Source organism: Apium graveolens, unplaced genomic scaffold, assembly GCF_009905375.1.
Source record: "Apium graveolens cultivar Ventura unplaced genomic scaffold, ASM990537v1 ctg4722, whole genome shotgun sequence".
NCBI classification, from domain to species: domain Eukaryota; kingdom Viridiplantae; phylum Streptophyta; class Magnoliopsida; order Apiales; family Apiaceae; genus Apium; species Apium graveolens.
Window position 1 is genome coordinate 122,493 of NW_027418662.1, and position 14,351 is coordinate 136,843.

The 14,351-nt window shown below is 34.6% G+C and overlaps 2 protein-coding genes across 3 annotated transcripts; one reads left to right on the forward strand and one right to left on the reverse strand.

The window, feature by feature from the left end:
* The first annotated feature begins 2,546 nt into the window (after positions 1-2,546).
* LOC141702179 (zinc finger CCCH domain-containing protein 41) lies at positions 2,547-9,947 on the forward strand. 2 transcript variants are annotated; one of them, XM_074505878.1, is made up of 6 exons: positions 2,587-2,674; positions 2,872-2,990; positions 4,618-5,469; positions 6,734-7,906; positions 8,266-8,613; positions 9,195-9,947. In XM_074505878.1, exons 3-6 carry the CDS (start codon positions 4,690-4,692, stop codon positions 9,645-9,647), a joined length of 2,754 nt encoding a protein of 917 aa, XP_074361979.1. In that variant the 5' UTR covers positions 2,587-2,674; positions 2,872-2,990; positions 4,618-4,689; the 3' UTR covers positions 9,648-9,947. The 2 variants fall into 2 exon arrangements, with proteins under 2 accessions (XP_074361978.1, XP_074361979.1); XM_074505877.1 differs by lacking the exon at positions 2,872-2,990 and having other exon boundaries at positions 2,547-2,674.
* Positions 9,948-10,657: 710 nt separating this feature from the next.
* On the reverse strand, positions 10,658-10,993 carry LOC141702180 (oleosin-like). Its single transcript, XM_074505879.1, has one exon. It carries the CDS (start codon positions 10,991-10,993, stop codon positions 10,658-10,660), a length of 336 nt encoding a protein of 111 aa, XP_074361980.1.
* Positions 10,994-14,351: the final 3,358 nt, after the last annotated feature.

The following is a 14,351-nucleotide window of genomic DNA, read 5'->3' on the forward strand; positions in this document are numbered from 1 at the left end:
AAAGGGCGTGTTTCTCGTGAGAGATTAAGGGTGTGTTTGACATTGCTGTTGCAGACAACAACAACTTTTCGCTGAAAAACAGTTAAAAAACTGTTTGGTAAAATTGAGAAGTTACTTTTCCAGAAAAGTGTTTTTGGCATAAATGATGATGTTAGAAAAAGTAAGGCACCCCATATTTTTTGAAAAAAACTCTTTTCAGCTTTTGCGGGAAGTAGATGCTGATTTTACCATCAAACCTCATCAAAAGCATTATTTTTTTTATAATTTTTTACATCAAAACATATACAATTTAAAAATATTACCAAATAGTCAAATGTTTTTTTCAAGAGCACTTTTTTCACCAGTAATTTTCTAACAGCACATCAATATTTTAACAGTAATCACACATAGAGCCTAAATTGGAATATTGAAATATAATATGATCCTGTGTTTTGATGTACTGGTATGTAAATGTGTGTGTATATGAATAAAAACTCTTCGTATTATTTAGGATTCTTTTATTATTGGAGTAATAATATTTTGAAGTACAAAATTGTTTCAATCGTAGTCTTAATTATCTTTGATATTTGGCATAAATTTTGACTTATGGCTCACTTTTAAAAATACGATTATTTTTATCATTTTGGCTACCAACATATATTTTCTAATTCGCTCCCCTTTTTTGTACGCCTCAAGTAGTGCAAAATTAGCTTTAAGATGCTTTATGCATATGGAACAAAATTTAGACTAAAAGTATTTATAATACAACAATATTTTTTAAGAAACTTTGCTTGCTTTCTTTTATAAGAACTGCTGGAAAGATATCTCCTTCAGAACCATCTCGTTCTTGCTCTTTTAGCGCTTCATTTGCTAGGTTGAATGGTGTCGCCATTGATGGGACGTTTCAGAAACTTGTGGACTTACAATATTGCCCTGCTCTGATTTCTAAGATCCTAGAGATCTTCGTTCGGTACTGTGACTACAGCTTGACCAATTAATAAAGATTGAAGTTTTATAGAAAACATTATTCTCTATCTATTTACTTTATTTTTCAATAACATTTTCAATAAAAGTGATGTAGTAGTGTTCTTCATGTTATTAATTGGAGATCTACAACATTCTAAGCTTCTGCATTTTAATTCAGTAATCGACTATTTGACTATCTGTCAATTTTATTAGCCCGATCATTGTCGGTTTCCTCTGGTCGTTTGCATTTTACTTCGATAATTTTCATATTTTATTTTGAAAAAAATTGTTTGAAAGTTTTGCAGCTTTACAATTTATTTAATTGGATTTTATATAGTGTTTTTTCTTATAATGAATGTTTTTTATATCTATAAATTCTATTTGTTTTCGGTTTAGATGTTTTACTTAATATCTTTTATTTTATTTTTGATCGGGGTTTAAATTTTGTTCTCCTTATACATGTTTTTCTCTTTTTGTTCAAATAGCAGTCCATTTTTAATATGTTGATTTGTAGCCTATATTTTTTTATTGAAATTTCGATAAATCAAATAAATATGGATATAAATTTAGATTGATACGATTTGAACCAGGTCCGTTGAAAACCTACTTCATGGGATCCTGTTCAGTGTTCAAAACCTAGCCAGCAGCGTTTAATTCTTTGGTTATGATTTTTTGGCTCTCTTCGCGTCTTTAAAAACACTAAACAAACAGATATGGGTTATGAAATTGTGATCCGTTTATTAACGGCTAGCCCAGACCCTCAAACTAAGGTTTCATTGATGTATCTACAAATAGTTGGCTTATAATAAATTACAGTTGGAAAGTAATAAAAAATAAATAACAAAATGAAAAAATCTAATGCCCTTTTTGTTTTTTCTGAAATGGTTTTCTTTTTACTTATGAAATTACAATTTCCAGTAAGTTCAATTAAAATAGTTAAAAAAATTACTATTAAAAATTAATTTCATTTTCCGCATTAGCAGAGTTAAGTTTTTTGTTGATATTGTTTTATATATATTTGATTTAATTAAATTATAATTGTACAACCAATTCTCTCAATTATATTTTAGATATACGATCAAATAACATATTTTAATGTGTAATGTTTATAAAAATCACTTATTTTTTTGAAAGTTAAATTTACTGAATTAGATTAAATATAACTAAACGAGATCTACAAACAATTGAACAAGTTTTTATGTTAGTTAAGATAAAAGTGAATATGATATCATAATTATGCCTCCTGATTCACGGGATTTGCATATTATTGCGTGAACCCGTATGATTTACTCAGTGTGCAACCTGAAGGGTAGCGGTTGCGGATTATCTACGATAAAAAAGAAGTGAATATGATATATGTTATACAATCAAAATTCGAATGTATTCAATTGAAGTTGAACTTTTGAATACTTATTTTCATTACTCACATGCATCGCTCTCAATTAAATTTGAGTCTGTTGATTTCCAAATTTCGAGCAAGTTATTAAATATTTTTTACCAAAATTGTGTTGAAAACTATAAACAAATTTTATAAAAAACAATTTTTTTTTGTAAGAATACAAAAAAAAACAAGAAAAATGGAAATGAAGAAATAGGAAGAAAAAAGAAATAGGGGGGCTGAATGAATAGAAAATAGAGAAAAAATGGGAATCGTCATCACCTACCTCTAAAATTACACACCATTTTGGTTTCGTCGTCGCTCTCCAGTTCGTCTTCCAGCTCCTCATCTGTAAGCCCTCAATTTTTCTATTTTTCTTTTATTTATTTATTATTCACGCATCAATTTCAACTAAAATGCCATATCGAATTAAGTTCCAATTTTAATTTTGTGTAAAACAATTAGGGCTTATTTATCCAAATTGAAATTCACTTGTTTACAACCTCTCAGCGTTTTCTCCATTTTAATATACAAAGTGACCCTGTTAGGTGCTTTAAGTACTGTTCACATAGCGAAGCTATATATCTGTGTTTATTTTGTGTGTGTATATGACTGGAGGAGATGAATTGGAATTTGAAAGCCTAGGACGTCAAATCTGAATACTGAGGTTAGGTTTATGTAATTCTCTATGTTGATGTATGCTTTACGTGTCTCGCTGATTTTGTTCTTTTCGATTGATTTGTTTTTGCTTGTTGTAAGTTTTAGCTGAATTTGTTTTGTGCATATTGATATTGGAGCAATTTATATAAGTTTGGTGATTGTACATTTGTTTGTATCGAAAACTATGGATAAGCCTTTAGTTTTGTGTTTTGACTTCTTCAAGAAATTCTGCTCCGGTTTTGTGGAAGAATCTAGTGTTTTTGTCTGTTTCTGTAGCGGGATACTTTTGTCGTTGCGTGTTTAATGAAGTGGTTAGGGAATCGAGTAGTGTTTGTAAGAATTGCGGTGTTCGGTTGTGCATTAAGTGATAATTGTCGAGTAGTAGTAATTGTCTGGGCGTTTGCCTTCACTTCGCCTTGTTATGTAAATTAAAAAATCTTTAAATAGACACCGATTTAGTGCCTCTTTTAATAGATCTACTGTTTGATTGTAATCCTCGTTTGTGGGAGTATAGAACATATAGCAGTTTCGTAAATTTTCTTGTTCTTCTGAAGTTACAATGAGAAAAGAAAGTGAGCATTGAGATGGGATAATTGCTGAGTTTAGAAGTATATTGTTGCTTAATTAGAATGCTTATTTTATATATTGCATCATGGATTCAATATATAATAAAAAACGGGAAGTCAGATTTGGGGGGGGGGGGGGCAGATACAACATATTAAAAAACATCATAGCTTTGCATATATGATAATATTCTTAAACCCATGTATAATCTATCATAAATTCTTTTTCTTTTTATAATTATTAAAAGTTTCATTTAGTGCCTCTATTTTTTGAGGCAAAGTATCAAACACTAGAATGCACCAAATAAGAATTTCCAGGAATAGAAGCAGAAAAGTGGGGCTTAGAATCGGAGAAATTAAATTATAATTAGAACTTGAGGAAAATGAGTAGAAAAAGGGGGCATAGAATTACCCCTGTGCAGGTAAGCACTCTGTTGCACCATGGATCCAAACACTAAAACATTAGAAACAGGATAACATTAATTATTATTTTCTCTTAAAAAGCTTCAATGTAAGGACAGTTTTTCCCTTCCTGCACGGCTGTACCCATATACATCCCCAGACCTAATTATGGGGACAATCCCTGGGTCGTGCCTTGTCCCATACACACACCCATGCGAATCCACATATCACCTTAACACCAAATATCAGGTCTTCATGCATATGGAGTATCCCTACTTTATAGCTCAGCAAACTAATTTTACACAGTTACAGTCGCCACTTGAGGAGTCTAGCCATGAATGTCAAACTTTCTTGGTTTTCATGTTGGTATTTTTTATGGTTATGGTCTTATACAGTAATCAAGCTTAGCGAACTTATGGGGACAAGCCATATGTAAATTTTGGACCTCACGGCTTATTTTGCTGTTCTAAATTTAGAGATCTCTTCCTAATGGCTGTGCACTACTAGAATTAATGTTACAGCTGTAGTGAGATGTTTAAACTTTTAAAGTTCTATATTGCAATTAGAAGTACTTCATTCCCTGTTTTTGCCTTCTTCTTTGTAAGTATTGACTTTTCCTAATGTGGCTACTATAATATTCTGATTGATTTTATGCCTACCCATATGCAGGTCGTACAATAAAGCCGGTGAAGTGTTCTGGTCAAGAACACTTTTAAGTATTGTGTTTTCTTTGAAGTCCGTATGGATCAGAGGCTTGTATTTCCAAAGGGTGACCTTTCTCCTCATGATTCTGCTAGCGATGGTGAGGAAAAAGAATTCAGTGATGATGACGATGATGATCGTAACCACAAACATAGGAGGCGGGAGACACAGAGTCACTCACTGGAGAGAGATCCTGTACAAGTGTCAGCAAGGCCGTACAGAAACAGAAATAAGCCCTTTGAAAATGGGGATCCTCATAGGGAAGCTGCCGCTCAATCTAATGAAACATGGAGAAATTTTAACATGCCACCTCTGGAGAAAGATTATCCTGGTAAATTTGACAGAAGACGTCCTGGCTCAACAGTGGTTCCTCGAGCTCCCTTGGATTTAAACCATAGAGGCAGGGGGAACCAATCATGGACTGGTGATCCTGGATCTGGTAGAGGTAGAGGAAGGGAACTTGGTTCCTGGAGTGCACGTGATTGTAGGTTTAGCTCTGTCGATTTTAATCCTGCCATGTCACAACAGGGGTATGTCCCTTCAAGTCTATTTGCTGGGCGGGGGATGTCAAGTGTTGCAAATCCACAAAATGCAGCCTGGAACGCATTTGGATTGGTTCCAGGATTACCAAATGGTGGCTTAGATAGCCTTCATTCCCTTGGTTTGCAGAGAAATCTAAGAGCTCCTATTAATCCTTCAATGAATATGGGAATGCCCCACCAAAGATGTAGGGACTTTGAGGAGCGTGGCTTTTGTTTGAGAGGAGACATGTGTCCTATGGAACATGGTATTAATCGAATCGTCATCGAGGATGTTCAGGTATTCCAGGACAAAACACCTATCATTACTCCGCTTTCCTTGTCTTGTTGATATTTTTGAATGTTATAAGATATAAAATGACTGGTTGGAACATAAAACTGTAGGTCCTTGATAAAGGACGTAAACTGTATCCAGTTTTACTTAATGAAGGAATGTAAACTGTATTAAGCAGTAGTCTGATTTCAAGACCACTATAGAACAAATCTAAAAAGTTTGTTGTGTTTTTTTGTTGCATGTCACATAGTATCTTCAATTCTTCACAATTTGGAAGCTGTTTGACCACTAAAAGGACACAGGGCTTAATTTGGTGCTGGACAACTAATGATGAAAATATATTATGTGACACTTCTAAGGGTATTTGTAGAAGTCTACATTCTGTTAACATCTTTGACCTTCTTTTGATGACGAGGAGCAACTAATTCTGAAGTTTCTACCCTTAAATTATCTAGAATTTTTTAGCATGTTTTGGTGTCATTGTTTATTGTCTGCACGCATCTGCTTAATTATCGTTTATTACTGTTGCTTGTTTGTTTCTTGACCTTTTAGTTTTGCCATGTGTTACTTAAAGGTTGATTGTGAGACAATATGAACTTCTTTTACATGTTTAGATCATTGGTGTTTTACTTACCATAGCTAGTCCCCTGAGGAACCATCAGATGCTGAAACATTAAAAACATTTTCAAGCTCATTGTTTCTAGCAGTCATTCACTGAATTGTCAAACATATGAATTGCCCTCAGTAGTGGACACACGTGCACACATACGTAAATTAGAAAATGCATTCGCAACATATGCTGCATTAGTGTAACCTGATTTTTTAGATGCAGCTCTTATATCCAGACATATGTTCAGCAGAGCTGCCAAATGCCAATTGTCACACCAATTTGCTGACCTATAACTGCTCGCTTTTCTAAATAGACACACTTACATAAGAAGAATGCTTTTATTTATTTTTTCTCTTCCCTCTGTTTCTTATCTCTTGTATAACAGCTAGCTGTATACAAACTCTCAAGGAAAATTATATCTTACATTTAAAGAAAATAAGGTAATATTTTGGAGATTATAGTCCCTTAAAACAAACATTGCCTAAGGGGTATGGGTGGGTGTCTGGGTGCAAACACACACATGCACATGTGTATTGTAGCATCTATATATATACACTATTTTGTATTTTGGCAGTTTGTCTTTTCATATGCTGATTCAGTTTATGTGCGAAATAACATGACTTGCATATATCTCAAAACTGCTATCTTTTTAAATTTCAGAGCCTTTCTCAGTTTAATCTACCCGTTACACTTCCAAATGCACATGTGATGAGTGCATCTGCCGGTCCAGGGCCTTCATCTGCAATTAGTGCTCCTTCAAGCACACTGGGAAATGGACAAGGTGTATATGGCAAAAGTAGCAAGGCTGGAGCTAATGATGATGGATTAGGTTCAAATGGTGCTACTGGGTCTTCTGTTGCTACCGGAGCTGATTTTTATGATCCTGATCAGCCTCTTTGGACAATTGATAGTGCTCGAACTTCAGCTGAGGTCCTAGCGCCAGATCCTACAAAGGTTACCAGAGGTGATAATCAACCAGTCCCAACTCATGATCAGCATATTGGATTGTACAGTAGTGCTGCTAATGAGCATCCAGTTAAAAACTCTGGGTCTGCTTTAGGATCTCATATTACAACTTCGTCTGTGCGGGGACAAAGTCGTAGTTTGAAAAATAGAATAATTCCTGTTCAAACTGGTATTGCAAATGAAGATCAGGTCTTGGACACTGTTGATGATGCTATTGGCTATCAGGGGAAGATGACTAATGCTGATGATGTTGTTTCACATTCTATGGAATCTATGAAGACTCTCAACAACACTGCACGTTTTATTCAAAAGCCATCTCAAAAGGCCAAATGTACTTTATTTGTCAGTGGTATACCCCAGAAAGATAATAGAAGAGATGCCCTTCTATCACATTTTCAAAAATTTGGAGAGGTTATTAATGTATATATCCCTACAAACAGTGAGCGGGCATTTGTTCAGTTCTCTAAGCGAGAAGAAGCAGAGGATGCTTTGAAGGCACCAGATGCGGTAATGGGCAATCGCTTTATAAAGCTGTGGTGGGCTAATCGTGACAATATTCCTGTTGGCGGGATAAGCACTGCCAGCTCTGTGCCCTTAGCTTCTCCTTTTGTGACAGCGGCCTCGGTTCCAGATGTTGCTACCAAAGGAAAAGATGTTCCGAAGGGCAGTAGTTCCCATGATTCAGTTTTGCCAGTGCCTTCATTTGATCACCCAAAATCTCTGGTCAATAATGGTCCAACGCCTGCTATGCAAAAAAAGGTGGAGAATTTAGATTATTTAAAGGAGATTCGCAAGAAACAAGAGATGCTCGATAAGAAACGAAGTGAGTTTAAGCGTGCATTGGAGAGACTAGAGAAACAAAAACAGGTAGAAACCAGTTCCGTTTAGATTAACTTTGTGATTTTGATAATCAAGCATTGAAACTTGAAACATAGCCTTTTCTCAATGCTTTATATCAGCTTTCTGCCTAACATGCATCATACTCATGGTATCAGTGTTATTCTGGCATAGGACCTATATCTCGTTCAGAGTTTTAAAGAATGCATATATTCATGTAAAGAAGCACAAATTTCTGAACTGCTGCATAAATCTCTTCTTATTTTGCGGAAACTGCCTACTGCTATATATATGTTGATAAATATGACGAGTTCATCAAATTTATGACTTGTGAATTCCTGAAATGTTTTCTTTGTTTAGCTTGTGATTTTATTTTCCACACATTACAGGCAACAGGTAGTAAAGCTGATCTAGCTATGGAACAGGCAGCTAAAAGACATAAAGGGGATATAGTAGCTGATGTACAAAAAGCTGGAAGTCCGATTTCAATTGGTTCTAGCTCTATCGTTTCCTCAACACAAGCTGAAATGACTGATAGAAGCAGAAGTGGAGGGAATATTAAAACTCAGAGCTCTGATACCAGTACAGTGATGGCATTGACGGAATCTTCAAGCTTTAAACAGTCAACTCGCCAGCAGGCACTGGCAGGGACATCCTTTGCAATGAATAGATTTAAATTGGACAATCGTCCAACCTCATTTAAAGTCATTCCACCTCTACCTTCTGGTCTCGCTAATGTAAGTCTTTTTCTCCTTCTATGCTAGAGTATTTAAGATGTTCAATGAATCATGTTGACCGACTTTTATTATTAAGTTCATCTTTTGGTAAGCTGGAGTATTTGGTGTTCTTTTCAAATTTTATGTAATGCCACTCTCTATATGAAGTAGGCTGGATTTTATTGACTTCTCCTTAAATTTTTTTAATTATTTATAATTTTATGCCTCATGTGGATTGTTTGGGGTGGATTCCAATTTAAGAAAACTGTTTCCAGTAGCAAGCAAAAATATAAAATTAATGTTACGTTATTTTTCCCCATGTGTAGCTTAGATATATGTTATTTTACCAGAACTTCGCTATATAAGTATCTTGTACACAATTCATAGAAATGATATAACCATTCTTGAAAAAATATTGCAATAGAATCTTGTTTTAAGTTTAAATGTTCATAACACTGCGACCTTCAGACACAAATACTCTGAAGGCGCCTTGTCCAAAAAAGAAGCGTCATCATTCATCTAATTTAGTGAATACGTTAATAGTTGTGTGTAATTTGTACTTGAAAAAAATTGTGTGTAATTCATGCGGTATTGTTATACAGGTTTCTGCTCTGAAAGAACATTTCTCAACATTTGGTGAGCTTTCTAATGTTGGTCTAGAAGATATAGAGCTGGGAGACAATGCTGATGAGTCGAATAAATGTGCTTGTGTATATTTCACAACGCGTCATTCAGCTGAAAAGGCATTCTCAAATGGTAAATGCTGGAAAGGCCACAACATGCAGTTTATGTGGCTGACTTCTAGTAATGTTAGCAAAGACGATGCAGGCAGAGAAAATCCTTCTTCACCGTCTACAAAAGGTTCTTCAGATGCTAATAGTCAGCCCGTAGGAGAAGGTGCATCGCTTGTTTCCCAGAAAACAACTATGTCAGGGGATGAGGTATCTGAGAATTCGGAACGAAGAGATAAAAGTTCTGACCATGTGGTGCCTGATGATGAAATGCATTCAAGTCTGACCCCAACGTCATCTGAGATGCAGTCATCTCAGGGATGATATTTGTTCAGGTGGACCCAGTTTTTGAGAAGTTGTATATTAAGGTAAATGTTAAGTATACCTAGATATAAGTTCAGGTGTTTAGCAATTGCTTAATTTTTGTTTCTGATTTTGCACTTCTAGCTGTGGAAAACGGCTAATCAACTGGTTGGTTAGAGATGTCGAATTATGTTGTGAACCACAATATTTTGGGGATTTGGTTGATTATTTCCATATAATAAACCAATACTGTATCATTTTAGAACAATTTATTTGTGCTTTGAGTTTGATTCCCCATTCAAAGATGTTTTGCACTGTCCCCCTCCAGCTGCTTCCATTTTAGTTTTTGGTTTTATTTCAAATTCTTTGAATTGTTAATATCATTATATTTTTGTTTAGGAACTAGAAAGAAATGAAATTGGATATTCGTTAAGAATCTGTTGGTATCATCATTAGTAGATCTATTAGAACAAGCAAAAGGCACGAACCTTGTTGGTCATTTCCTGAACCAAGACTTATCATGATAAAATTTGTCAAATAGCAGCTTAGTCTAGTTTATTTAGAAGAAACTAAGAAAAATGAACCTATTTAACAGAAGGAAATCTGAAACTATTGTCTTATGATTGCATTTAATAATCTAGCATCAGCCTAGCTATAAGCATGTAATTCTTGAAGGCTGCAAGATGTACAATTTTTGTCCTGAATTGGGCACCTATGACCACGAGAATCATGTTGCTGCTGCTTGTTCTTCACTTGTCACTTTCTGGATAAATGTAGAAAGCCAATTTCAGAGGTAAACTCTTTCTTAGTGTTATTTTATGATGTGTTTTGTATACATAGAAACATGAGATACATTGAAACTGGTAGAGAAATCCCCAAAGAGTGACAGAGAAGACATGTAGAATATGTAGAAAGAGAGTTACATATTGATACAACTAATTCACAAGTACCGGGAGAAAACAGATAGAATCATATTGTTTAACACATGAAAGCAACAGACACATTCAAAGGAGACAAACACATGGTCCAAATTATTCGAGTTCCATCTGAACTCGAGGCTTAGCTCCCTTTCCACCATCCGGTGACTTGTCCTTAGTAGTCCGCATGAACAGTGAGAGCAGCCACGAGAGCGATGAAAGTCCCGAGATCCCAAAAGCTTCCGAGGCGATAACTCCAGTGACAGCAAGGCCAATAGTGAGTGCTGCAGGGACTATAACAGGGCTGAAGATGATGAAAAGTGGGGCAGTGACCGCCAGGCAAATAACCGTGCTGACAAAGGTAATGGCGGCTAGGCCGAGAAGGGTTCCACCAACAGGGAGGAGGGTAAATATAGCTAGGACTTGGGAAGTTGATGGAGCATTGGCCATTGTTGATATTAGGTGGTAAAACTTGCAGAATAAGTATAAGAAAAATGAAGTGGAGAGATATAAAGAGTTAAGTGTGATAGCTTGACAGATATAAAGAGGCAAGGTGAATGCAGGGGTTGGTAAACGTGGCAGCTTGTTAGATGAAGCAGAGAGTTGGGTGAGTCACAACAAGTATAACGTCAGGGGACACCTTTCTCATGAGGTTTAATACCGGAAAGCTGTGCCTTGGCTAGTTTCCAGAGCAGCTTCTTTTGCTACTATGGGACACGGTAAACGAACAGCAGCTTTGGTTGGTGTCTTTCTAACCTGAGATATGTCCCCTTTTATCGGCAAAGGCAGTATGTGTTAAAATATTAATATATGATCATATCAAAGGACCGTATGTAGAGCTACCAAATTCGCGGGTATCGTTTTTTATATCAAATAACTCTAAAGAGGGAAGGCACACAGATGTATAATAAACAATTATATTCATGATTAAATTCAAAAATCAACATATTTCATTTAAATGTCTACAACCTCATAACAATACTCATATTGTGATCTGTTCCATAAACATTCTACTATTATCATAATTTAGCAATCATAAATTCAGAATAATACCTTATAAGTATCCTAGATCACCTATGGCTGTCAACATGTCTTGGCTCTCCTTCCCTTCTCGCTTCCTCGGGATATAGCCTGACCTTGGGATCGCCTGGGATATCCTCTAAAACACTTAATAAAATATTATATCTGTCTTAATAATTACTAAACATAAACATAGTATAATATTTACTTTGATCTCACAATATTTTCTTGTATAGAGATTGTAGAGTAAAGGGTTTAGCTACTCATAGAAAATTTATAAACAGCCATTTCTATTAATGAAAACTTTCGATATCTCTTCTTGATTTACAAGATGGCTTTTATAGAGTTTTTCCCATCTCTGTTGATTCTACTAATTTCTATTTCTAAGATTCTCTTTTAATTTCCTCCGTTCTTTTTCTTTCCTCTTTTTCAAAAGCTGAATCCACTTTCTGTAATTTGTCTGCCATTCCACCTTCTTTTTGACTTTAGAGATAAAATTTCTGGTAAATGTCCTTGTCTTTTCTGCTGCTGTCTTTTTCTTCTAGTAACCTTTCTTCTTTGTTGCTGTTGTCTTTTTCTTTTTCCTGAAAATTATTGATTTTTTTACAGTCACCAATATAATTTGGGCCGTAGTGTCATTTGTAATATGTTTTCAGTCACCAATTCTTATTGGGCCGAAATATCATTTGTAATATGCTTTCAGTCACCAATTCTCATTGGGCCGAAATATCATTTGTAATATGCTTTCAGTCACCAATTCTCATTGGGCCGAAATATCATTTGTAATATGCTTTCAGTCACCAATTCTCATTGGGCCGAAATATTATTTGTAATATCCATAGGTCACCAATTCTCATTGGGCCTATCAATTCATCGTTATTATTACATTGTTAGGTCACCAAATTCTATTGGGCCTAACTTTCATCAAATAATATTACATTGTATTATATGGTTAGGTCACCCTTTCAGGGCCTAACAAATATCTATGCAAAGGGATCAGAACATCCTTCTTCTTTTGTTGCTATATTCTTTAGAGTTGCCACTGGTCTCCGTCTTTGGCCTGATAATAAATTCTGATAAATTTCCTTTGTCTTCTGAGCATGATTGTGCTTTAAATCTGATAATCTTGCATGCATTTCGTTCAAAGCTGTAGTATCCCTGCTGATTATATCATTATTATAATAAATAGTTAGTATTTCTTCTGCTAATCCACCTTTACTTGTGCCAATGACACATGCCTTTCCTCCTCGTATCATATCTTCAAGTTTAGACTTCAATGTTGCTATGCCGATTGCTCTCTTGTTACACAACCAGTCGCCAAATTGCTCTATTGTACATGCCATGTCCGTCTTTAGGCTAGTATTTTCACCTTCTATAGTAGTATTCCTGCCATACTTAAATATTTGACAGAGTAATATGGGTTTTCCTGTTAAGTCAGTACAGGCATCAAAAACCTGTATACCATAAATTCCTCCTGGTCCGTATGAATTCATGTAAGATTGAAGGCTTTGTGTTATAGTTGATGGTAGTTGTGCTATACTTGATAAGGTTTCATCTACCATTATTTTGTCAATAAATCCTAAGAGTAATAGGTTTTTTACTACAGTTGAATCTGCGTTTTCCCTACAGATATACCTTGGGTATTTTCCAAATTTTCCATTTCTCAGGATTGTAGTATTGGTTTTATAATCATAGTACTTTTGTATCTTTTCAAAGGACTCGGTATATTCTTTGGTAAAGGTTACACGATCCTTTAGGGTAATGGCGTTGATAGTATTATCTGGTATGGTTATTGTTTTGATAGTAGGAGTATTGGCTAATCTTGATACAAAGGTTTCTGGGGTTTTTTGAAGGTTGTTTAATATTCTGAGTTTTCCTTCTAAAGTAGTAGTAAGTTGGCTGATTTCTTCGTTAATAAAGTTTATCTGGTCATTCTTTTCCTTTATCTTCTGAATTACTTCTCCCACCTGTATCATAATACTGCTAATACTTTCCATTTTCCCTGCTAAGATAGTCTGCAAGAATATTTTTAGTACCTGATATATTTTTAATAATAAAATCATAACAACTAAAAAATGCTTGCCAATTTCTTCTTTTATTTAATTCTGGTAAAGGGTCAATTTTATTGAATATAAATGATCTTACTTGAGTATTATCTGTTCTTACAACAAATTTTGCAGGTAGTAAATGATAATGAAATCTTTTAATTCCTAATTTTACAGCTAATAGTTCCTTTTCATTAATATGATAATTCTTTTCATTGGGTTTCCACGTTCCAGCTGCATAACCACATATTAAAGGGTTTTCTTTATCAATATCCTCTTTTTCAAAAGCTACTAATACTGCTCCCCATCCTATATCACTAGCATCTGTAAATAGTTCTAACTGATCACTATCTTTAAGTAATCGTAGTTTAGGTAAATTTTCTACCTTTGTTTTTAATGCTCTTATTGCATTTGTATGATCTTCCTTCCACTCAAAAGTTTTATTTTTCTTTATTAAATCTTGTAGTGGTTTTCTTAATTTTGGTAAATCTTTTATATAATCTGAAGCGTAATTTACTATTCCTAAGAATTGTTGTACTTCTTTTTTATTTTCTAAAATTTCTTTAAAATTCTTTATTTTTGTTGATATATGTTCTTGTAATTGAATTCCTTCAGAGTCTATAATATATCCTAAATATTCTATTTTGTGTTTAAATATTTCTGATTTCTTTTCTGATAATAATATTCCATGTTTTCTAATAGTCTGAATAAATATATCTAGATGTTTTGAATGATCTGTTAAA

What these genes read in the sequence shown, in the direction of transcription:
- LOC141702179 (XM_074505877.1), top strand. Translation starts at nt 4,690, where the DNA reads ATGGATCAGAGGCTTGTATTTCCAAAGGGTGACCTTTCTCCTCATGAT. An exon ending in TCGTCATCGAGGATGTTCAG is followed by an intron (nt 5,470 to 6,733) that starts GTATTCCAGGAC and finishes TTTAAATTTCAG; the next exon opens with AGCCTTTCTCAGTTTAATCT. An exon ending in GACTAGAGAAACAAAAACAG is followed by an intron (nt 7,907 to 8,265) that starts GTAGAAACCAGT and finishes CACACATTACAG; the next exon opens with GCAACAGGTAGTAAAGCTGA.
- LOC141702180 (XM_074505879.1), bottom strand. Translation starts at nt 10,993, where the DNA reads ATGGCCAATGCTCCATCAACTTCCCAAGTCCTAGCTATATTTACCCTC.